Source organism: Doryrhamphus excisus, chromosome 4, assembly GCF_030265055.1.
Source record: "Doryrhamphus excisus isolate RoL2022-K1 chromosome 4, RoL_Dexc_1.0, whole genome shotgun sequence".
Classification (NCBI taxonomy): domain Eukaryota; kingdom Metazoa; phylum Chordata; class Actinopteri; order Syngnathiformes; family Syngnathidae; genus Doryrhamphus; species Doryrhamphus excisus.
Genome location: NC_080469.1, coordinates 26019301 through 26044108, shown reverse-complemented (window position 1 = coordinate 26044108; position 24808 = coordinate 26019301). Strand labels below are relative to the sequence as shown.

Below are 24808 nucleotides of genomic sequence, written 5' to 3'. Positions count from 1 at the left end.
TTGCTAACGCTGCATTCCAGAAGACCAAGTGGAGACCTACAGGAGGACCGTAGACCGTACCATGTGATCCATCCACCCTCCTCCGCTTGCCCCCAGCTGCTTCGTCCTGCTCCTCCTGGTGGATCCTGGGTCTTCACCGAGGCCTCCTACCGGTTTAGACGTGCCCTGAACACCTCCTCATCCGGACCAGGTGCTCCAGCCATCCTATGTGGGATTCAGGCTTTTCCTGAATCCATGACCAGGACGGAAACCCAGTCATGCATTCAGGTTTTTCCTGAATCTATGACCAGGATGGAAACCTATCAGCTATCAGCTATTGATGCTAATGATGCTATCAGCTAGTGATGCTAATGATGCTATCATCGAGAGATGCTAATGGTGCTATCAGCCAGTGATGCTAATGCTAATGATGCTATCAGCTAGTGATGCTAATGAATCGGAAACCTGAATCCATGACCAGGTTTCCGTCCTGGTCATGGATTCAGGCTTTTCCTGAATCCTTGACCAGGATGGAAACCCAGTCATGGATTTAGGCTTTTCCTGAATCCATGATCAGGACAGAAACCCTGTCATGGATTCAGACTCTTTCTGAATCCATGACCAGGAAGGAAACCCGGTCATGGATTCAGGTTTTTTCCTGAATCTATGACCAGGATGGAAACCTGAATCGGAAACCTGAATCCATGACCTGAATCCATGACCGTCCTGCTCATGGATTCAGGCTTTTCCTGAATCCTTGACCAGGATGGAAACCCAGTCATGGATTTAGGCTTTTCCTGAATCCATGACCAGGACGGAAACCCTGTCATGGATTCAGACTCTTTCTGAATCCATGACCAGGAAGGAAACCCGGTCATGGATTCAGGCTTTTCCTGAATCCATGACCAGGATGGAAACCTGAATCGGAAACCTGAATCCATGACCAGGTTTCTGTCCTGGTCATGGATTCAGGCTTGTCCTGAATCTGAGACTCAACGACCCGGCGTGGCCTCCTCTCCAGGACCGGTCCACAGACCTTAGCAGGAAGACTAGGTAGTGCTGGAACGGACCATCCAGTCCCCAGGCACCGCCTCCTCATTGGAAGACGCTTATTCTTTGGCTTTTATGTGACTTTTGGGGTTTTAAGTCTGCGATCAACAGGACCAAGCAGCCCCCCCCCCGTCAGTCCTCCAGCCTGCGGGGGCCAAAGACGCGTCAGCGTTGAAAATCAGGACTATTTTCTTAATTTGTCTCGGTGTTGACATTTGAGCGCTGATGTATTTTGTTGTTTTCCTCCTGAGGTTTGATGCCGTGCTGACCTTTGTGTTTGGAGATGTTTTCCTCCGTGGCGCCGTGTTGGCCGCCCTCAAAACAAATCACCGCTCTTCTTCTCATTAGCGCCTTAGCGTGTCAGAGCTGTCAGGCGCCGCTCGTACGCCCGCGTTGCCTCACCTTTACGCCGCCATCATTAGCGCGTTAGCGGGCTTAGCGCGCACACCTCGCAGCTAGGAGGCCCGGGTTCGATTCCACCCTCGGCCATCTCTGTGTGGAGTTTGCATGTTCTCCCCGTGCATGCGTGGCTTTTCTCCGGGTACTCCGGTTTCCTCCCACATTCCAAAAACATGCTAGGTTAATTAGCCACTCCAAATTGTCCATAGGTATGAATGTGAGTGTGAATGGTTGTTTGTCTATATGTGCCCTGGGATTGGCTGGCCACCAGTCCAGGGTGTACCCCGCCTCTTGGACCTAGACAGCTGGGATAGGCTGGTTTGATGAAAAAAAATTTTTTTTCCGATATCGATATGTGTAAGATGATCGGCTTTCATTCTCAGTGGGAAAAAAAAAATTCCATACCGACCGATATTTATCCTACATCCCAAGAATATATTTATTTTTCTTTATTTTTTTCATATTCCAAATCTGCTACAAATGATATTTAGATTATTGTAGTAAATGTTCTGGCGATACGACAACTTTATTCCCGCAACAATCCTGCAACCTAATTTTACACAAATGCTAACTTAGTTTTGACTGTCGTAATACTGCGTCCTTAACAAAATGCTTTAAAAAAATTTCTCCCAATACTGCAAAAACAAATGAAGTGAAAATATTTCGAGAAAAAAAGGCATTTTAGGAGCATAAACTCCAAATAATATGAGCAAAAAAAGATGACATTTTATAAGAACTAAGTAAAAGTAGCCAGAGAAAAAAATCGGAATATTAAAAGGAAAAAAAATACATTTTAGGTCCGCGCCCAAACTCCAAATAATACGAGCAAAAAAAGATGACATTTTATAAGAACTAAGTAAAAGTAGACAGAAAAAAAGTCAAAATCTAAAAAAAAAAAAAAAAAGGAAATTTTAAGAAAATTAAGTGAAAATATTTAGAGGGACAAAATACTTAAAAAAAATTCTCCCAATACTGCAAAAACAAATGAAGTGAAAATATTTTGAGAAAAAAAGGCATTTTTTTGGAGCATAAAGTCCAAATAATACAAGCAAAAAAATGACATTTTATAAGAACTAAGTAAAAGTAGCCAGAGAAAAAAATCGGAATATTAAAAGGAAAAAAAATACATTTTAGGTCCGCGCATAAACTCCAAATAATACGAGCAAAAAAAATGACATTTTATAAGAACTAAGTAAAAGTAGACAGAAAAAAAGTCAGAATATTAAAAGAAAATGGAAATTTTAAGAAAATTAAGTGAAAATATTTAGAGGGACAAAATACTTAAAAAGAAAAATTCTCCCAATACTGCGAAAACAAATGAAGTGAAAATATTTTGAGAAAAAAAAGGCATTTTTTTTTAGCATAAACTCCAAATAATACGAGCAAAAAAAGATGACATTTTATAAGAACTAAGTAAAAGTAGACAGAGAAAAAAATCGGAATATTAAAAGGAAAAAAAATACATTTTAGGTCCGCGCATAAACTCCAAATAGTCCGAGCAAAAAAGAAGTAAGTATAGAACTATAGAAAGTATAGAACTAAGTATACTTTGCCAGAAGAAAAGTCAGAATATGCAAAGAAAAAAAAAAAGGAAATGTTATGAAAATGAAGATAAAATACTTGGGACTGGCGAGTGTTTTTGTAGAAGGTAGAAGATAGAAATGAGAGCAAGAGGACGTTTGTTTGGCACCAACGTTTATGGCGGACAACAAAAAGTGTCTTTCACAGTTTAAGGTGGTTGCATAAGATGAAGCAGCAGATGAGACGCATGTAAACAGGAAGTGGAGATATGACTAAAAGCTGTTTTGATCATCCATGAGATGTATCGGGATGCATAGTGAAAACGTGCGGCGCCGCCACCGCCGCCGCCGCCGGAGGAGGAGGAGCTACCAGCCGTCCACCTCCACGCCGAAAGGCTCTTTCACGCCGATGCGGCCGCTGTTCACCACCACGCACTCGGCGTACGGCAGGTTCCTCTCGTCCGTGTCCTGCAGCTCGATGGTGTGAACGACAGACTGGCGGAGAACACAGTTGGGTTATTTTCATGACGCGCCAACGTGTGCACGTGTGAACGCACCATCCCGTCCAGGACTTTGCCAAACACCACATGTTTGTTATCCAGCCACGGGGCTTTGGTGGCCAGGATGAAGAACTGGGAGCCGTTTGTGTCTGGACCCGCGTTGGCCATGCTCACCTGGCGCACACACACGTTAGCACGTTTAGCTTAGTGTCAGTCCAACTCATTTATCAAGTCCATTTAGGAGGCTAAAGGAAAATACAGACGGCCTTTTTAGGAGAATCAATTCCAAATATTCTTGGAAAAAATGAAGAAATCTTACCCGAATTAAGTGAAAATATTTAGAGGGAAAATTAAGAGAAAATATTTAGAGAAAAAAAAAGACATTTTAGGACCACAAACTCCAAATAATACGAGCAAAAAAAATAGACATTTTACAAGAACTAAGTAAAAGTAGCCAGAGAAAAAGTCAGAATATTAAAAGAAAAAAAAGGAAATTTAAAGAAAATTCAGTGAAAATATTTAGAGAAAAAAAAATACATTTTAGGAGCATAAACTTCAAATAATACGGGCAAAAAAGATGACATTTTACAAGAATTAAGTAAAAGTAGTCAGAGAAAAAGTCAGAATATTAAAAGGGAAAAAAAAGAAAAAGTCAGAATATTAAAAGGAAAAAAAAGGAAATTTTAGGAAAATTAAGTGAAAATATTTAGAGAAAAAAAAATACATTTTAGGAACATAAACTCCAAATAATACGAGCAAAAAATTTGACATTTTACAAGAACTAAGTAAAAGTAGCCAGAGAAAAAGTCAGAATATTAAAAGGGAAAAAAAAGAAAAAGTCAGAATATTAAAAGGGGGAAAAAAAGGAAATTTTAGGAAAATTAAGTGAAAATATTTAGAGAAAAAAATGACATTTTAGGAACATAAACTCCAAATAATACGAGCAAAAAATTTGACATTTTACAAGAACTAAGTAAAAGTAGCCAGAGAAAAAGTCGGAATATTAAAAGGGAAAAAAAAGAAATTCTAGGAAAATTAAGTGAAAATATAACAAAATAATTCAAAAAAAATAAGACAATAAAGTTAAAATATGAGAAAAACGTGACAATTTTTTTAACTAAACGAATAAAATAAAAATATGGTACTTTGTAAAAGTTGTAATACTGAAAACTGATGTATTCTATTATGAGGAAAGATGATTTTAGGAAATAAAGGTGAAATATCCCAGAAAAAAATGGCCATATTTTCGTAAAATGAAAGTTCTAATACTGCGGGAATAAAGTGGAAAGGTGATGACCATCCAATTGGGGTAGAAATGGGAGTAATGGGGTATTTATAGAAATGGGAGTAACTGGGTATTTAAGGAGTACCACTGATGTGACCGATGGCGTCCTACCCACCCAGCCGGCCGAGCTGTGCTTCAGTTTGAAGTTCTCGTCAGCAAAGGTGGTCCCGTAGATGCTGTGCCCTGAAAGCCACAAGAGCCACGCGGTCACACCTTAGCATCTACGCTAACACGCTTGCAGCAAAAACACGCCACCGCAGGCCCGACCTCCGGTCCCGTCTCCGGCGGTGAAGTCCCCTCCTTGGATCATGAAGTCCTTGATGACTCGATGGAACTTGGTGCCTTTGTAGCCGTAACCTTTCTGTGAACAAACAGAGAATCACATTTGTTTTCTTTTTTCATTCATTCATTCATTCATTCATTCATTCACGCACCTCTCCCGTTGCCAGGGCAACAAAGTTACTGACAGTCAGAGGCACCACGTCTCCAAACAGGCCGATGACGATACGGCCCACCTCGTGACCTGCCACTGTGATGTCAAAGAACACCTGGAGACACAAACGATCACAGGTATGTTTTTTTTTTTTAATTGTGAGTATTATTATTATTGCACCACACCTAGTACAGTCTAATTAACAAATTGGAGCGTTGCTATGCAGGTCACGTGACAACCATTCCCACAGTAGCTAACAAACTAGGTAAGAGAATTAGCTAATGGCAACATTGTTATTGTTATTATATGCGTCACACTAGCCTACTACCTAATTATTTGGTACATTAGGTTTATTAGGTCCTAATAAAGGAAGTAAGCTAGCGAGCAGTGACGTTTTTATTGCTGTTGTCACACTGACGTAGAGTAATAAACAACATAAACAAGCTAGCCGCGACTACCTGTTCCTTCTCGCGATAACACCGCAGAGCGTAGCTATGCAGGTCACGTGACAGCGACGGCGGGACGCCTTCGGGCGGTTCAATCATTCGTACAGTAGCTAACAAGGTAAGAGAGCTAGCGGCAACGTTCTTATTGTTATTATATGCGTCACGCTGACGTACAGGACCTAATAAACGAGGCAAGCTAGCGAGCGGTGACGTTTTTATTGCGGTTGTCACACTGACGTAGAGTAATAAACAAGCTAGCACGTAGCGTAACAAACAACATAAGCAAGCTAGCGGCGACGACCTGTTCCTTCTCGCGATAACAACGCAGAGCGTTGCTATGCAGGTCACATGACAGGACAGGACGCCTTCAGGCGGGTTCAATCATTCCACACCTGAATCGCCGGCGCCCGTACCGCCAGCACGCCAGCACGCCTACCTTCTCCGTGACCTTGGGCCCGGTCCGCGAAGGCGACGCCGAATGCGGGGAGGCGGCACCGAGCAGCAGGAGAGCGGCAAACATCGAGCGGACCGCCATCTGGTTACCCGCAAGTAGCTGGCCGCTAGCGGCTCTCAGCTGGAAAGATGTCGGGGAATCAGAGCTTCAAAGCCGGACACGTCACACGCCACCCCTCCCTGCCTGAAACGCGGCAGCCCCGCCCACCTTTGGAAGCCAGGCGGGAGAGGAAGGCGACAAGGAAGAGAAACAAGGTGATGTGTAAAATTGACTTAAGTTCATTTAATACAAATATCTATCTATATTAAAAAAAATAATTAGTAACGAGTTACTTTTACTATTTGAGTCAGGAAACAAAGTTAAACACGACAAAATACTTTTATTTAGTTGTATTTATTGACTTTTTCTTGACTTTAAGGCAGAGTTTGTCAGCTGATCCACTTCCGTAACTGCAATGCGAGGAGCAGAGACAACAGCGCCCTCTGCCTGCTGGGAGGACAACAACACGGTAACGTTTACAATACATACAGTACATGTACACTAGAATAACACAACTATATTAACTAGTGTATGTTAACATGTAAATATAGAAATGAAATGATGAAAACGTTACATAATATCATGAATGGATTTACATGCTGTAATGGCACTCTAACGAGGTTAAACGTTGGCTGGTTTATTTTCCCCCGCCCCGGGGTGAGCGGTTGAAGGGTTAATGGAGTGTTCAAGTGTTAAAAGACTTTAGTGCATGAAACGCTCGCCTTCAGCTGCACACACACCAAAGCTGCAAAAGAGAATAAAAGTCCCTGATGAATATCTGTCAATACGCATGAATTATAATAGTCAGCCTGCGGTGACCTTAACACACACACACACACACACTGGCGCGCACACACTCGCACGCACGCACGCACGCCGTAGAGTTTTATCGGCCTCCTGTCAAAGCGACCCGTCCATTCGTCTTTTCTTGCCGCCGTTCGCTGAATTAATTAAGCAGGAATGTAAATGTTTTAATTGAATGTCAACCAGGACCCTAACGACACGCCGCTATGGAAATGGGGGGGGACGTGTTGTCACACACGCGTGAATGCAAACACGCCACATCACGCACACACACACACACACACACACACACACACACACGCTGATCACTTTATTGTCATAATACATTGTTTTGGACATGACAGAACATTGCCATTATTTCCGATTGGGTTATATTATGATAGCAAAAGGCTCCATTTCTATTTCTTTTTTTACATTACAGAAGTTATTACAGATGCTAGATTATTGCTTTTATTTGTGTGCTTGTTTTTTATATTTTTATTGTTATTTAGTTTATTTTTGCATATTTTTTACATTACAGAAGTTATTACAGATGCTAGATTATTGCTTTTATTTGTGTGCTTTGTTTGGATATTTTTATTGTTATTTTTCTTTATTTGTGCATATTATAAAGTTATTCCGGAATGTTACCGATTAGGATCTATTTTTTATTTAGTTTATTTAGATTTACGTTGTTTTTATGATTATTTTGTTTGAATGCTATTTAGAATATTTTTATTTGTACTTATTTAAATTTAAGTTTATTTTTTAAAGTTTTTTTAGTTTTATTTTTTATTTTATATTTTTGATGTTTATTTAAATTTTTATTGATCTTATTAATTAGATGTTATACGAGGGCTAAAGTTTATTTTGAATAGTATTTTATTGTTTTTATTTTTAGTTACTTTAGTTACTAAAATGTGTATATATATTTATTTCTTCTAGAACAGGTTTTTTTTATCGAACAAAGGAGCGGCCCGCCATAAATACATTAGGACCGCCACAGATAGGTTAGTGCTGGCCCGTAAAGACATTTGTAACGGCGCTGGTCTGCCGTAGAAGAAGAAGAGGTAGCTGGAGGGAGCGGCCACAAGTCATGGGAGCAATAAATGCTGGTGTGTGTATTGTACAGGAACACACAGGTGTTGTGTTGTGTTGTGTTGTGGTGCCAGGGTTAGAAGTGTAGCTATCAGAGTGTGTGTGTGTGTGTGTGTGTGTGCGTCTGCTAAATGAACTCTTGTTAATATGGTGTTTTTGTGGGGCGTCGGGCGTGGAAATAATTAGCTGTTGTTGTAGAAAATGATGAATTTGGGCAGTTAATTCATCGATCGGTGGGCGGCGGCGATGCGCTTTGCTGTGGAGAGCCATTAATCAATGGATGAAAAGAGCTAATTCTCCTCTCCTGCCGCCGCTTCTCCCTCCTCCGAGGCTTCGCAACGCCACACCGAATATGACTTTTTTACCTTCAATACCTGCCGCAGCGCACCTTTTTTTACCCGCCGTAGGAAAAACACGCCTCAGCTCGTTCATTCAGAGACGATATGGCGCCATATTGGCATACTAGACCAGGTCAGGGTTGGAGATTACTGCCTGATGCTCCCGACGTGGATTCATACCAGGACTTTCTTTGGGCTTTTATTTATTTATTTGCACTTTATCTCATGGGAAATGGTGCATTTTTCATGTTCTTTGACTTTATTCCCATCTTATTTGGACTTTATTCCCATAGTATTATGACTTTAGAAATTGACTTTATTCCCATAATATTATGACTTTAATCCCATCATATTTGGACTTTATAAATTGACTTTATTCCCATCAAATTATGACTTTATTCCCATCTTATTTGGACTTTATTCCAATAGTATTATGACTTTATAAATTGACTTTATTTCCATAATATTATGACTTTATTCCCATAATATTATGACTTTAATCCCATCGTATTTAGACTTTTTAAATTGACTTTATTCCCATCAAATTATGACTTTACTCCCATCATATTTGGACTTTATTCCCATATTATTATGATTTTATTCCCATCATATTATGACTTTAATCCCATCATATTTGGACTTTATTGTTTGATTTTATTCCCATCAAATTATGACTTTATGAATTGACTTTATTCCCATAATATTATGACTTTAATCCCATCATATTTGGACGTTATTCTTTGACTTTATTCCCATCAAATTATGACTTTATTCCCATCAAATTACGACTTTATTCCCATCAAATTATGACTTTATGAATTGACTTTATTCCCATAATATTATGACTTTAATCCCATCGTACTTGGAGTTTATTTTTTGACTTTATTCCCATCATATTTGGACTTTATAAATTGACTTTATTCCCACCAAATTATAACTTTATTCCCATCATATTTGGACTTTATAAATTGACTTTATTCCCACCAAATTATAACTTTACTCCCATCATATTTGGGCTTTAATCCCATCATATTTGGACTTTATTTTTTGACTTTATTCCCATCAAATTATGATTTTCTTCCCATAATATTACGACTTTATTCCTATCATATTTGGACTTTTTCTCCAACTTTGTTGGGTTTTTTTTTTTTCAATGTAATATTTCCACTCTGCTAGTAAAATGACATCATTAAAAGTATAAAAGTTGATGATTTAACGACTTTTTGTTTGATTAGAACACAACTTATTCCTGTAAAATTACAGCCATGGTTACCATTTTTTCATTGGTGGTTTCATGGTTGCCCCCTCCACAACTTTCCATAAGCATTATTGCTCTGCAGTCGGCCCCAGTAAGGGTCTTCATTTGGGTCCAGGACCGCCCTGTGTCTGACCATGTCAATGCCTGACAGAAAATCACCATTTCATAGTCTGTGGTTTTATATTTTGAGTATGAAATGCTATCTGTGGCCTGCAAATGGGCCCCAGGGCCACACTTTGGACCCCCATGGTGTAGCAGATGTCTTTTTTTTGGGTGTTCTGATGTACATATTAGCAGTGGCGTCCCTCAGGGAAGCGTTCCTTGCGCCCTTCCGTTTATGAATCTTTATGAAGATTCCATACAATCGTCTGTTTGGTATCGCTAGTTCTGACGACGTACATCCTCCATGACTTGCTAGCGGCCGGTCGCGACCCACCGGCCGACCCCCCCCCCCCTCCGTTGGAAAAGTCTCTTTTAGCCAACAAGAGTTGACTTTCTGGCGCGTAATGTTTGTGTTTTTGTTCCTTATCAATCCAGCAGCGCTGCCGAGGATGACGGATGGCGGCTGTCACGGCGACGCTAGTCATAACAGCGCACACGTTTACGTGTCGGCCCGTTTAGCTGATGTCCTTATCCACGCCAGCGCACCAGCGCACCATGACGGATGTGCTGTGTGTGTGTGTGTGTGTGTGTGTGTGCGCCCAGCAGACGGCTGGAAAGCTACGGGTCGTGGATAACGAGACCGACCCAAAAACACAATGAGCTCAGCTGTAATCTGTCTTGTCCACACACACACACACACACACACACACACACACACACACACTTGCGGCTAAGGAAGCTGAGGCCAGCTAAGAGTAATAATAATAATCAAAGTAATAATAAGTTGTAATCTTTACAGCAAAAAAAAAACAACCCCGTCGTTAGAAAAACTGTTTGACCTTTTGACCGTTCCACCACGCTGGTCCTTGTCGTCTTAGCAACCGCTCAAACACCAATCATAATAATAATAATAATAATAATAACGCGACATAAATGAATCGGAACAATCAGAGGAAATGGCTGCAACAGCGGCTGTGGGTGTCATCCCTCCCCCGGCCGCTAAGGGGCGCCACTCGCGTACGTCCCCCAAGTAGAAGGAACCAATTCATGCTAAACACGAGCGAGTTAAAAGTAAAGTTTGCTGACAATTAGAGCTTACGTTCCCTGTCGGCGCGTGAGCATCGCTTCCACGGGAAATGATGTGTGATTGTGAAGATATTTCTGTTGATTTATGTTTCATTTGACAAGGTGAAAGGTCACGAGGGAAATGTGTGTGTGTGTGTGTGTGTGTGTTGGGGGTTCACGAGGAAAGAGAGAGAGAGAGAGAGAGGGAGAGAGAGAGAAAGGGGGAGTCACGTGCTTCTTTGGGGCTCGTGAAGCGCACACACACACACACACATCAAGTGTCCTCCATGGAAGAAAGCTCCTCCGACGCGAACGCTCACTGACAGCGGTAAGATTCTTTTTTTTTCCGCGTCTTTTTCTTCTCATTTATTTTACTTTTCTTTTGTTTTTTTTTGTTTGTTTTTTTTTCTTCGTTTCTTTCTTGGCTCGTGAAGTGAAGTCTCGCGCACGCAGCGCGTGTCGGCGTCTTAAAGGCGGCAAGCGGCGGCGGCTCGTGAGCGTGACTGTTTCAACTACAACAACAATGTCATTCGGAATCTTGCTAATCATTTCGCTTTTTATTCAATTATGAATTATTGGCACGATATGCGTCACTTTCTCACTTTTATTGTCTTATTTTTCGGGGTGTTTCGGTGTTCGACTAAAGTGGGTGCCGAGAATGTTCTAGTAGGTTCTACGAGGTTCTACCTGCTAAAGTGGACCCAAAACTTCAGTTTTTTTTTTATTTATTGAAAACTATATTGTAGCAGAAACTTTAGTTAGCTTTTATTGTGAAAGTGTTCTTTTTTGTAAACAAGAGTTGAAGTGATATTGTGTAGTATATTAGAAATATATCATAAAGATATTATTGAGTGACAGGTGATTGACACGTGTCATGTCCCCCCATGCAGACGGCGTGTCGGCGGCCATGTTGAAGCCGGGCGAGCCGAGCGCGTCGGCCTTCCTCAAAGTGGACGCGTCGTACTTGCATCACTGGCAGCAGCTCTTCCCTCACACGCCGCTCAAGCCTCCCCTGCCGCCGCCGCCGCCGCAGGACGCCCTGCGCTCGTCCCGCCTGCACGGACACCTCCTGGCCTCCTCGCACTGCACCTCCTCCTCCTCCTCGGGGGCTGCCGCCCTCACACCCACCTCCTCTTCTGGGCTCGCCCAGCTTCCCGTAACCCAGCAGGCGGCGCTCTATGGGCAGGCCCTGGCGCCCGGTGGGGATCTCCTGGTGGTGGCGGGTCCCGTCGCAGAGACCCCGGCGCCCCAGGGCAAGGAGCAGAGCTGCGGGGGGGTGGGGGTGGTGTCGTCCAGCGTGAAGAGCGGCGGCGGCGGCGGTGGTGACGACGAAGGCGGGAAAACGGCGGCGGGGAGGATGAAGCTGAGCGCCGAGGAGCTGGACTACTTCCTGTACGGACAACAGAGGATGGAGATCATTCCCGTCAGCAACCACAACGGCGAGGCCAACAACCGTATGTACACACACACACACACACACGTTCCATCCACAAAAGCATATTTTTATCATGTAAATACTCATTTTTACGTTATTGGAAATGATTATTCCTGTTTATTTCTGGATTTTTATTTGCCGCCGGAGCTCCAAGTGTGTTTGTGTTCAGAGTGAAGACGTCCGTGATGAAGATGTGTGTGTGTGTGTGTGTGTGTGTGTAGTGAGTGATAAAACGGTTCATCAGCAGTAATCTGCGTCGATACGCGCCGGCAGACCCGATGAGGGATGGAGGGACAAGCAGGAATTAATTGCCGTATATAGTTTTGTGTTTGCCAGGGATGGGGCTGGGGGGGGTCACCAAGTTGGGGGGGGGTCATTGATCCACCAGTACGCTATTTATCATCCCAACACAACCATATTGAGGTCTCGGGGGTGTGTGTGTGTGAGATGGTGTTTAGAGTGTAAATAAAGCAGTCACATAATAATAATTATTATTAATAATAATTATTATTGTATATTTTTTATAATTCTGATTTATACTATAAAAATATAATCCCAGCTTAAAAGCAGAATTGTTGAATTTTTTTTAAACACACTTAATATTAACTTAACATTTTTATGCATGGTTTATTATTATTATTATTATTATTGTTTTTAGCCATCACTGGTGCACTCTTGATTTGTCCCGCACTCAGACGCGGCGCCCGTGCGACCGCCTCCATGCCCGACTCATGTGTGTGTGTGTGTGTGTGTGTATATATACGCTACAATTCCATATTATTTGTTAGCGTGAAATATATATATATATATATAAGTATCTAACACAAAGACCTGAGTGTGCTCTCCAGAAAGAAAGCAAGCATGTGGATGTAACGTCATGTGACATTCTTTGATTCAACACACACACACACTCTTTCAAAGTGTGTGTCCAAATAGGAAGTAAATCAAGCAGAATGAAAGATGTCAACCGTGGCCAACTTGCAATTTCTGTACTTTGTGTATACACTCAATAGACTCAGGAAACACACTATGTACTTACTACCTGGAGGTTACTAATTGTGGTTTATTAATATATCATTTATATGTTTCATTTGTTGCTATTTATTAATTCTGCACCTTGGCCAGCATTATTTGACGTTAGCGCCTGTCCTGCGGCGACGTGGCTGAGGTGGCCGCAATTGAGGGTGCATGGCTGCGCACTTACTGTTTTGACTCCGCACACTTATGCACTCACAAGACTTTGTATTTGTATTTTTTTTATGAAAAAAGAAAAATATTAATTACAAATATATATATTTGTTGTCTATTATTAGACATTTAAATTAAAATTTGTATTTTTTCACTGTTTTAAAATCTATAATAATAATAATTATTATTATTTTATTATTGAAATGTATATTTATTTTTAATTTTGTACGGGTCGCTCCACAGCCGCCGTCATTTGAGCTGACCCCCCCCCCACCACCTCCCACCCACGGCTACAGTGTGTCCTGCGATGCACACTCGGCGGCCTCTGACAATTGAGGGTGCATGGATGCACACTTAACATTTTGCCTCAGCACACTTATGCACTCACAAGACTTCATATTTAAATTTTTTTTTATGAAAAAAGAAATGTATTAATTACATATATATTTAATTTGTTCTTATGTCATTGTTTGTCTATTATTTTATTTAAAATTAGTGTTTTTTTCACTGTTTCAAAATCTATAATTATTATTATTATTATTATTATTTTATTATTTAAATGGATATTTATTTTTTATTTTGTACGGGTCGCTCCACAGCCGCCGTCATTTGAGGCCGCCAAGTGTGCACACTCAGACTGGCGAGTGTGCTGCGTTTGGGTCATAAGTGCACACACGTCTGCACTCAGGCGACTCGGGTGCAAGTAGTCAAGCGTGCACGGGACGCCCATGGAGACGCGGCTGTCGTGTTTCCACGGCAACGTACTGTTAAATCACTGCTAGTGATGATGTGTAATTGTGGTTGCTAGGCAACACACAGACAAGCGGCTGAGTGACGTGAGGTCAGACGTGAACGTTTGAACTTCCAAAGTTGACTTTTCCGTCTGTCCCAAAGTGGGAATGTTAACCCCCCCCCGCCCCCTGAATCCCCGCCGGCCCCTCCGGCGCTTGAATGCACGTCCATCCATCAGCGCCTAAACGCAGCCGCCGCTCTCCCGGGTTGCGGGTATTTTAATTTGGGGGGGGAAAGACTCGGGGAAAACAAGCGGGACTTCCTGTGGGCGGCACCGGGGCGGCGTGGGACTTTGCGGGGCAGATAATCATCAGCAGGCAATTAGTGTCACACGCTTTGAAGGCAAACCTGACTTTCTCATGCAGGAAATATGCGTGCAATGATTGCCTTGGAGGCGCTCCAAACACAACTTGCCTTCCAACGCAGCATAAACCTCCAGCCTGTCATGAAGGGCGGGACCAAGTCCTAATGTGTGAACCCCCCCCCCTCCCTCCAGGATGTGACATGTGTGCCGACAACCGCAATGGCGAGTGTCCCATGCACGGCCCGCTGCACTCCCTGAGGAGGCTGGTGGGGACCAGCAGCGCCGCCGCGCCCGTCGCCCTGCCCGACGTTCCCGATTGGCTGAGAGATCTGCCCAGGGAGGTGAGGCTCCGCCCCCTCGTTGACCGGCAGCACGTTCCCCGTGTCTGAACGTGTGTGTGATGTTTGCGTAGGTGTGTCTGTGCACCAGCACCGTCCCCGGCCTCGGCTACGGCATCTGCGCTGCCCAGAGGATTCCTCAGGGAACCTGGATCGGCCCCTTCCAGGGCGCCCCCCTCATGCTGGACAAAGTCCACTTTGGAGCCTCCAAGAACACACGACACCTGTGGGAGGTAAGGACACACTCGGCTAGGAGGGACTAGAGGAGGCAAGCATCCTTTAGTACACTCTAGCATGCTAGGAAGGACTAAAGGATGCTAGGAAGGACTAAAGGATGCTGGCACGTACAGTCAAGGATGCTGGGAAGGAGTGAAGGATGCTGGGTAAGACGGTAAAGGACGCTAGAAAGGATTGCACGATGCTAAAAGGTTGCTAGACAGAGTGAAGGATTCTAGGAAAAAGTGAAGGATGCTAGGAAAAGGGTGCCAGGTAAGAAAGCGAAGGGAGGGGGAGAGAGCGAGGGTGAAGGATGCTCAGAGAGATGGTTGCTGGGAAGCAGTAACGGACGCTTGGAAGGAGTCAAAGATCCTCGGGAAGACAGTGAAGGATGCTAGGAAGGAGTGAAGGATCCTCGGGAAGACAGTGAAGGATGCTAGGAAGGAGTGAAGGATCCTCGGGAAGACAGTGAAGGATGCTAGGAAGGAGTGAAGGATCCTCGGGAAGACAGTGAAGGATGCTAGGAAGGAGTGAAGGATCCTCGGGAAGACAGTGAAGGATGCTAGGAAGGAGTGAAGGATCCTCGGGAAGACAGTGAAGGATGCTAGGAAGGAGTGAAGGATCCTCGGGAAGACAGTGAAGGATGCTAGGAAGGAGTGAAGGATCCTCGGAAAGACAGTGAAGGATGCTAGGAAGGAGTGAAGGATCCTCGGGAAGACAGTAAAGGATGCTAGGAAGGAGTGAAGGATCCTCGGGAAGACAGTGAAGGATGCTAGGAAGGAGTGAAGGATCCTCGGAAAGACAGTGAAGGATGCTAGGAAGGAGTGAAGGATCCTCGGAAAGACAGTGAAGGATGCTAGGAAGGAGTGAAGGATCCTCGGAAAGACAGTGAAGGATGCTAGGAAGGAGTGAAGGATCCTCGGAAAGACAGTGAAGGATGCTAGGAAGGAGTGAAGGATCCTCGGGAAGACAGTAAAGGATGCTAGGAAGGAGTGAAGGATCCTCAGGAAGACAGTGAAGGATGCTAGGAAGGAGTGAAGGATGCTATGAAGGAGTGAAGGATCCTCGGGAAGACAGTAAAGGATGCTAGGAAGGAGTGAAGGATCCTCAGGAAGACAGTGAAGGATGCTAGGAAGGAGTGAAGGATGCTATGAAGGAGTGAAGGATCCTCGGGAAGACAGTGAAGGATGCTAGGAAGGAGTGAAGGATCCTCGGGAAGACAGTGAAGGACGCTAGGAAGGAGTGAAGGATACTCTGAAGGAGTGAAGGATGCTAGGAAGGAGTGCAGGATGCTATGAAGGAGTGAAGGATCCTCGGGAAGACAGTGAAGGACGCTAGGAAGGAGTGAAGGATGCTAGGAAGGAGTGAAGGATGCTAGGAAGGAGTGAAGGATCCTCGGGAAGACAGTGAAGGATGCTAGGAAGGAGTGAAGGATGCTAGGAAGGAGTAAAGGATCCTCGGGAAGACAGTGAAGGACGCTAGGAAGGAGTGAAGGATCCTCGGGAAGACAGTGAAGGATGCTAGGAAGGAGTGAAGGATGCTAGGAAGGAGTGAAGGATCCTCGGGAAGACAGTGAAGGATGCTAGGAAGGAGTGAAGGATCCTCGGAAAGACAGTGAAGGATGCTAGGAAGGAGTGAAGGATCCTCGGAAAGACAGTGAAGGATGCTAGGAAGGAGTGAAGGATCCTCGGAAAGACAGTGAAGGATGCTAGGAAGGAGTGAAGGATCCTCGGAAAGACAGTGAAGGATGCTAGGAAGGAGTGAAGGATCCTCGGGAAGACAGTAAAGGATGCTAGGAAGGAGTGAAGGATCCTCAGGAAGACAGTGAAGGATGCTAGGAAGGAGTGAAGGATGCTATGAAGGAGTGAAGGATCCTCGGGAAGACAGTAAAGGATGCTAGGAAGGAGTGAAGGATCCTCAGGAAGACAGTGAAGGATGCTAGGAAGGAGTGAAGGATGCTATGAAGGAGTGAAGGATCCTCGGGAAGACAGTGAAGGATGCTAGGAAGGAGTGAAGGATCCTCGGGAAGACAGTGAAGGACGCTAGGAAGGAGTGAAGGATACTCTGAAGGAGTGAAGGATGCTAGGAAGGAGTGCAGGATGCTATGAAGGAGTGAAGGATCCTCGGGAAGACAGTGAAGGACGCTAGGAAGGAGTGAAGGATGCTAGGAAGGAGTGAAGGATGCTAGGAAGGAGTGAAGGATCCTCGGGAAGACAGTGAAGGATGCTAGGAAGGAGTGAAGGATGCTAGGAAGGAGTAAAGGATCCTCGGGAAGACAGTGAAGGACGCTAGGAAGGAGTGAAGGATACTCTGAAGGAGTGAAGGATGCTAGGAAGGAGTGCAGGATGCTATGAAGGAGTGAAGGATCCTCGGGAAGACAGTGAAGGACGCTAGGAAGGAGTGAAGGATGCTAGGAAGGAGTGAAGGATGCTAGGAAGGAGTGAAGGATCCTCGGGAAGACAGTGAAGGATGCTAGGAAGGAGTGAAGGATGCTAGGAAGGAGTAAAGGATCCTCGGGAAGACAGTGAAGGACGCTAGGAAGGAGTGAAGGATGCTCTGAAGGAGTAAAGGATCCTCGGGAAGACAGTGAAGGACGCTAGGAAGGAGTGAAGGATGCTAGGAAGGAGTAAAGGATCCTCGGGAAGACAGTGAAGGACGCTAGGAAGGAGTGAAGGATGCTAGGAAGGAGTAAAGGATCCTCGGGAAGACAGTGAAGGACGCTAGGAAGGAGTGAAGGATACTCTGAAGGAGTGAAGGATGCTAGGAAGGAGTGCAGGATGCTATGAAGGAGTGAAGGATCCTCGGGAAGACAGTGAAGGACGCTAGGAAGGAGTGAAGGATGCTAGGAAGGAGTGAAGGATGCTAGGAAGGAGTGAAGGATCCTCGGGAAGACAGTGAAGGATGCTAGGAAGGAGTGAAGGATGCTAGGAAGGAGTAAAGGATCCTCGGGAAGACAGTGAAGGACGCTAGGAAGGAGTGAAGGATGCTCTGAAGGAGTAAAGGATCCTCGGGAAGACAGTGAAGGACGCTAGGAAGGAGTGAAGGATGCTAGGAAGGAGTAAAGGATCCTCGGGAAGACAGTGAAGGACGCTAGGAAGGAGTGAAGGATGCTGAGACGGAGGGAGTGAGGGTGAAGGATGCGTCCCAGGAGGCATCCTGCTAAAGGTCATTCAGACGTCATGTGACTGGACATCAGTGTCAAGTGGGGTGGGGGGGTGGGGTGAGAGAGGTGTCAGAGGTCAAGTCCATGGGGGGGGGGGGGTGACAAGTTGTGTGCCAGCCAATCAGGAAGCCGGTGTGAAGGTGTTCACGGCATGGCGTCATGTGGCGGTGCTGTTTGAGGAAGGCCTTGTGCGGACCTCGGACGGGGGAAGGCGAGGTGAAAGATGCGGGCCAGAATCAACACGGGACTTTTTATGGTGGACGACTCCTCCTTTGACTTTGAAAGAAGAAGCGGTTTCTGGGAAAACACATGAAGCTGTCACGGCCCTGACCCGGTCCTGCGAGTCTGGGCCGAGCTGTCGTGGAGGCGGCGGCAAAGAAAGCAAAGCTTCGTCGGCGCAGCATGAGGCGAAATATTTAGTTAGCGCGAGGCCCGCGAGGATTCCCAGAACTCCTGTCGGACTCCGGCATTGTGGATCATAAAGCAGATTGGATTTGTTCATGTTCCATCCGTCTGCACGGAACCAGAAGACTTTATTAAAGAACCACCATGACATCATGGCGGCCTCGCCAAGGGGAAACACGCCAACGTCTCGCCAACTTTTATTGTGAAAGGTCACACTTGGGTCATGTGAAGTGGGGGGGGGGGGGGGGTAGGTGGCGCTGTTGTCACTAAACGTGAAGAAGACCTCTAAGTCGGTGTCATTGGTGGATGCCCCCCCCCCAACCCCCCCAAACCCCCCGATATAGTTGTTGTGTGAGAAAGCAGCGAGCTCCGCAGGCAGCCCGCGACTGGCTTCTCCAAATATTATGGGATGTCTGGGCCATTATCAGCCCGCTGATTGATGAGGGGCTCCCTGAGAATGTGCTCGCATGTGGAGGTCCAGACTGTTGGTTCTGCTGGTTCTGCTGGACCGCCTTTTCACAGCAACACAACACTGCCGTTGGCTTGGTGGTGTGTCGGTTCCACTCCCCCATGGCAAACAAGGCAAGGGACTAGAGTAACGCGGTCTGCTAACTTCCTGGCTAAAGCTAGCATAACGTCAGGTAAAGTCCACAGCCCCAGTTAGCTGGATGTATGAAGTGGCCCCCGTAGTCCATGCTAGCATAAGATCCACCTCAGTGATTGTTCTGCTTACCTGATGAACATGGTGTAAACCAGGTTTGAAGCACACGTGGACATGGTGTGAATCAGGTTTCAGACCAGGTTTGAAGCACATGTGAACATGGTATGAATCAGGTTTCAACCAGATTTGATGGACGTGAACATAGTGTGAATCCGGTTTTACACCAAGTTTCAAGGGCATGTGAACATAGTGTGAATTAGGTTTCAGACCAGGTTTGAAGCACATGTGAGCATTGTGTGAATCGGGTTTTACACAAAAGTTTCAAGGGCATGTTAACATCAGGGTGTAAACCAGGTTTGTAGCACATGTGAACATGGTGTGAATCAGGTTTCAGACCAGGTTTGAAGCACATGTGAGCATAGTGCGCACCAGGTTTCAATGAGATTTGATGGATGTGAACATAGTATGAATCTGGTTTTACACCAAGTTTCAAGGGCATGTTAACATAGTGTGAATCAGGATTCAGACCACGTTTGAAGCACATGTGAACATGGTGTGAATCAGGTTTCAGACCAGGTTTGAAGCGCATGTGGAGATTGCGTGCATTAGGGTGTAAACCAGGTTTCAAGCGCATGTGGACATTGGGTGAATCCAGTTTTAGAGCAGGTTTGAAGCACATGTGGACATCGGGTGAATCAGGTTTCAAGCCAGGTTTTCAGCACATGTGGACATGGTGTGAATTGTGTTTCAGACCATGTGGACATGGTGTGAATCTGGTTGTAAACCAGGTTTGGAGCGCATGTGAACATGGTGTGAATCAGGTTTCAGACCAGGTTTGAAGCACATGTGAGCATAGTGTGAATCGGGGTTTCAGACCAGAGTTGAAGCACATGTGGACATGGTGTGAATCAGGTTTTAGAGCATGTGAACATGGTGCGAAACAGGGTGTAAACCAGGTTTGGTGCGCATGTGAACATGGTGTGAATCAGGTTTCAGACCAGGTTTGATGCACATGAACACAGTGTGAATGGGGTTTCAGACCACAGTTGAAGCACATGTGAACACAGTGTGAGTCAGGTTTTAAACCAGATTTGAAGCCTGTGTAGACATGCTCTGAATCAGGTATTAATCCAGATTTGAAGCACATGTGAAGCTAGTGTGAACACGGCGGGAAGAGAATGTGGATGAAGTAGGAAGGAACCAGATGTGAGCCAAATGTGATTACACCGTGTGAATGAGATGTGTGTGAGGGAGGGAGGGAGGGAGGGAGGGTGTATCGGAGGAGGAGGAGGAGGAGGAGTAGGAGGAGGTGATGAAGAGAGCAGATAACGGCAGAATTAGTGAGCGTCATTGATTAGCTGTAGAAGACAAGCGTGGCGTCATCGATCTTCTCTCAGGAAGAGTTTTCCTGGACTTGGACTGAAGAACAAGAAACAACATTGGAGCGGAAACACAAACACCGACTGGCAACACACGCGGGAAGTACTTTGATGCTAAGCTAATGCTAAGCTAATGCCACGTACTGTATTGCTAGGTGATGATGTGATGTGTGCCAGACGTTCCGCCTTTTATCGGCTAATGACATGTGAGGCGTTTGGGTGCGGAGGACGTTTGAGTGCTGCATTAGCGTCTTTTTATACACGCGTGTGCTGATAAAACACACACATGTGACCGCTATGACTCATGCTAACACACACACGCCATCCTGTGTGGTCGCTTTGGAAGTCAAACAAGTAGAATTTAGTGTGTGACAAAGTGGTCACATGGTTCACACTTTCTACACGCCTTTCATCACTAATGTGTACTACACGTGTACACACGCCCTTGCTATGTATATTACTATATATATTTACCACTCATCCCTCATCAATTACCACACAAGAAGAAGTAGTACTGAAGTACTGGCAGGATGTTGTTTACACCAGTCATCCTTAACCACGGGGCCTCAGGCGCCACCTGGAGGCCGCAAAAAACATACACTTTGCACCAGGGGGTCACCAGGGGGCCACCAGGGGGCCACCGGGGCCCTGGGACTGCACCTGGAGACTCTGGAGATAGGCTAGCTAGCCGCTATGCTAATGTATGTTAGCCATAGCCGACCAGATGGTGGCGCTAATGCGGCAGTCATACGTACGTAGCATGTTTACACTAGCATCACGTACCAGAAGTACTTGCATCAAGTACACTAGCATCACTTACCACAAGTACTTACATAGAGTACATAGCATATTTACACTAGCATCACGTACCAGAAGTACTTACATAAAGTACGTTGCATGCTTAAACTAGCATCACGTACCAGAAGTACTTTGCATGTTTACACTAGCATCACGTACCTGAAGTACTTACACAAAGTACATAGCATGTTTACAGTAGCATCACATACCAGAAGTACTTTGCATGTTTACACTAGCGTCACGTACCAGAAGTACTTACATAAAGTACACTAGCATCGCTTACCAGAAGTACTTACATAAAGTACATTGCATGTTTACACTAGCGTCATGTACCAGAAGTACTTACATAAAGTACACTAGCATCGCTTACCAGAAGTACTTACATAAAGTACATTGCATGTTTACACTAGCGTCATGTACCAGAAGTACTTACATAAAGTACACTAGCATCGCTTACCAGAAGTACTTACATAAAGTACATTGCATGTTTACACTAGCGTCATGTACCAGAAGTACTTACATAAAGTACACTAGCATCGCTTACCAGAAGTACTTACATAAAGTACATTGCATGTTTACACTAGCGTCATGTACCAGAAGTACTTTGCATGTTTACACTAGCATCACATACCACAAGTACTTACATAAAGTACATTGCATGTTTACACTAGCGTCATGTACCAGAAGTACTTACATAAAGTACATTGCATATTTACACTAGCGTCACGTACCAGAAGTACTTACATAAAGTACACTAGCATCGCTTACCAGAAGTACTTACATAAAGTACATTGCATGTTTACACTAGCGTCATGTACCAGAAGTACTTTGCATGTTTACACTAGTATCACATACCACAAGTACTTACATAAAGTACATTGCATATTTACACTAGCGTCACGTACCAGAAGTACTTACATAAAGTACATTGCATGCTTAAACTAGAATCATGTACCAGAAGTACTTACATAAAGTACATAACATGTTTACACTAGCATCACATACCAGAAGTACTTTGCATGTTTACACTAGCATCACATACCAGAAGTACTTACATAAAGTACATAGCATGTTTACAGTAGCATCACATACCAGAAGTACTTACATAGAGTACTTTGCATGTTTACACTAGCATCACGTACCAGAAGTACTTACGTACATAAAGTACATAGCATGTTTACGTTATCATTATGTACCATAAGTACTTACCTGAAGTACATAGTGATAACATAGTGTATGTAATATAGTATAATAAAAGTGTTAAAGAACATAACCAATATCCTAAAAGATGCTAGCTAAAGGATGTAGCATGTACTCCGTATAAGCAGATGGTACTGTGTTGCCATGAGTACTGGGTATGATGTGGTTCTACCTTGTGGTTTCCAGATTTACGACTCCGAGGGAACCCTGTTACACTTCCTGGACGGCAACGACCCGTCCAAGTCCGGCTGGATGCGATACATCCGCTGTGCACGCCACTGTGCCGAGCAGAACATGATGGTGGTGCAGTACAGGTACACGCTGCACACTTGTACACACTTGTACACACTTATTACACACTTATTACACACATATGCAATACTATACTCTACAACACAATATGACTATTCCGTGGAATTTTCTTTCCAATTCATGGAGTCTTGGGAAAACCATAAACACCTTTAACCAGCAATAAGCTACTGGATAGGTAGTACTTTCCTACTACACAGGTACTGGATAGGTAGTACTTGCCTAGCACATACATAGTGGATAGGTAGTACTTTCCTACTACACAGGTAGTGGATAGGTAGTACTTGCCTACTACACAGGTAGTGGATAGGTAGTACTTGCCTACTACACAGGTAGTGGATAGGTAGTACTTTCCTACTACACAGGTAGTGGATAGGTAGTACTTGCCTACTGCACAGGTACTGGATGGGTAGTACTTGCCTAGCACATACATAGTGGATAGGTAGTACTTGCCTACTACACAGGTAGTGGATAGGTAGTACTTGCCTAGCACATACATAGTGGATAGGTAGTACTTGCCTAACACATACATAGTGGATAGGTAGTACTTGCCTACTACACAGGTACTGGATAGGTAGTACTTGCCTACTACACAGGTAGTGGATAGGTAGTACTTGCCTACTGCACAGGTACTGGATAGGTAGTACTTGCCTACTACACAGGTAGTGGATAGGTAGTACTTGCCTACTACACAGGTAGTGGATAGGTAGTACTTGCCTACTACACAGGTAGTGGATAGGTAGTACTTGCTTACTACACAGGTAGTGGATAGGTAGTACTTGCCTAGCACATACATAGTGGATAGGTAGTACTTGCCTACTGCACAGGTAGTGGATAGGTAGTACTTGCCTACTACACAGGTACTGGATAGGCAGTACTTGCCTACTGCACAGGTAGTGGATAGGTAGTACTTGCCTACTACACAGGTAGTGGATAGGTAGTACTTGCCTACTGCACAGGTACTGGATAGGTAGTACTTGCCTACTACACAGGTAGTGGATAGGTAGTACTTGCCTACTACACAGGTAGTGGATAGGTAGTACTTGCTTACTACACAGGTAGTGGATAGGTAGTACTTGCCTAGCACATACATAGTGGATAGGTAGTACTTGCCTACTGCACAGGTAGTGGATAGGTAGTACTTGCCTACTACACAGGTAGTGGATAGGTAGTACTTGCCTACTGCACAGGTACTGGATAGGTAGTACTTGCCCAGCACACAGGTAGTGGATAGGTAGTACTTGCTTACTACACAGGTAGTGGATAGGTAGTACTTGCTTACTACACAGGTAGTGGATAGGTAGTACATGCCTAGTACACAGGTAGTGGATAGGTAGTACATGCCTAGTACATAGGTAGTACACAGGTAGTGGATAGGTAGTACTTGCCTACTACACAGGTAGTGGATAGGTAGTACTTGCCTACTACACAGGTAGTGGATAGGTAGTACTTGCCTAGTGGATAGGTAGTACTTGCCTCGTAGATAGGTAGTGGATCTGTAGTACTTGCCTAGTAGATAGGTAGTACTTGCCTAGTAGATAGGTAGTGGATAGGTAGTACTTGCCTAGTAGATAGGTAGTACTTGCCTAGTAGATAGGTAGTGGATAGGTAGTACTTGCCTAGTAGATAGGTAGTACTTGCCTAGTAGATAGGTAGTGGATAGGTAGTACTTGCCTAGTAGATAGGTAGTACTTGCCTAGTAGATAGGTAGTACTTGCCTAGTAGATAGGTAGTGGATAGGTAGTACTTGCCTAGTAGATAGGTAGTACTTGCCTAGTAGATAGGTAGTGGATAGGTAGTACTTGCCTAGTAGATAGGTAGTACTTGCCTAGTAGATAGGTAGTGGATAGGTAGTACTTGCCTAGTAGATA

The 24808-nt window shown here is 44.4% G+C and overlaps 2 protein-coding genes across 8 annotated transcripts in view; one reads left to right on the top strand and one right to left on the bottom strand.

Moving 5' to 3' along the window:
- prdm6 (PR domain containing 6) overlaps window positions 1-24808 on the top strand; it is a 42728-nt gene that overhangs the window by 11038 nt on the left and 6882 nt on the right. Inside the window, exons 3-9 of one of the 6 annotated variants that reach the window (XM_058069815.1) lie at window positions 21-5303; window positions 5956-6320; window positions 6485-6574; window positions 11640-12203; window positions 14661-14809; window positions 14881-15039; window positions 22815-22942. In XM_058069815.1, the coding sequence (XP_057925798.1) occupies window positions 11657-12203; window positions 14661-14809; window positions 14881-15039; window positions 22815-22942 (983 nt within the window). In that variant the 5' untranslated portion in view covers window positions 21-5303; window positions 5956-6320; window positions 6485-6574; window positions 11640-11656. Of the gene's footprint in view, window positions 1-20; window positions 6321-6484; window positions 6575-10587; window positions 11078-11209; window positions 11416-11639; window positions 12204-14660; window positions 14810-14880; window positions 15040-22814; window positions 22943-24808 lie in introns of those variants that run through there. The other 5 variants (XM_058069816.1, XM_058069817.1, XM_058069813.1 and 2 more) reach the window with 5 other exon arrangements.
- Window positions 3107-6267, bottom strand: ppic (peptidylprolyl isomerase C). 2 transcript variants are annotated; one of them, XM_058069825.1, is made up of 6 exons: window positions 6049-6267; window positions 5168-5281; window positions 5001-5094; window positions 4849-4916; window positions 3506-3622; window positions 3107-3443 (listed from the first exon to the last, which is right to left on the bottom strand). In XM_058069825.1, exons 1-6 carry the CDS (start codon window positions 6145-6147, stop codon window positions 3315-3317), a joined length of 621 nt encoding a protein of 206 aa, XP_057925808.1. In that variant the 5' UTR covers window positions 6148-6267; the 3' UTR covers window positions 3107-3314. The 2 variants fall into 2 exon arrangements, with proteins under 2 accessions (XP_057925808.1, XP_057925809.1); XM_058069826.1 differs by lacking the exon at window positions 6049-6267 and adding an exon at window positions 5625-5921.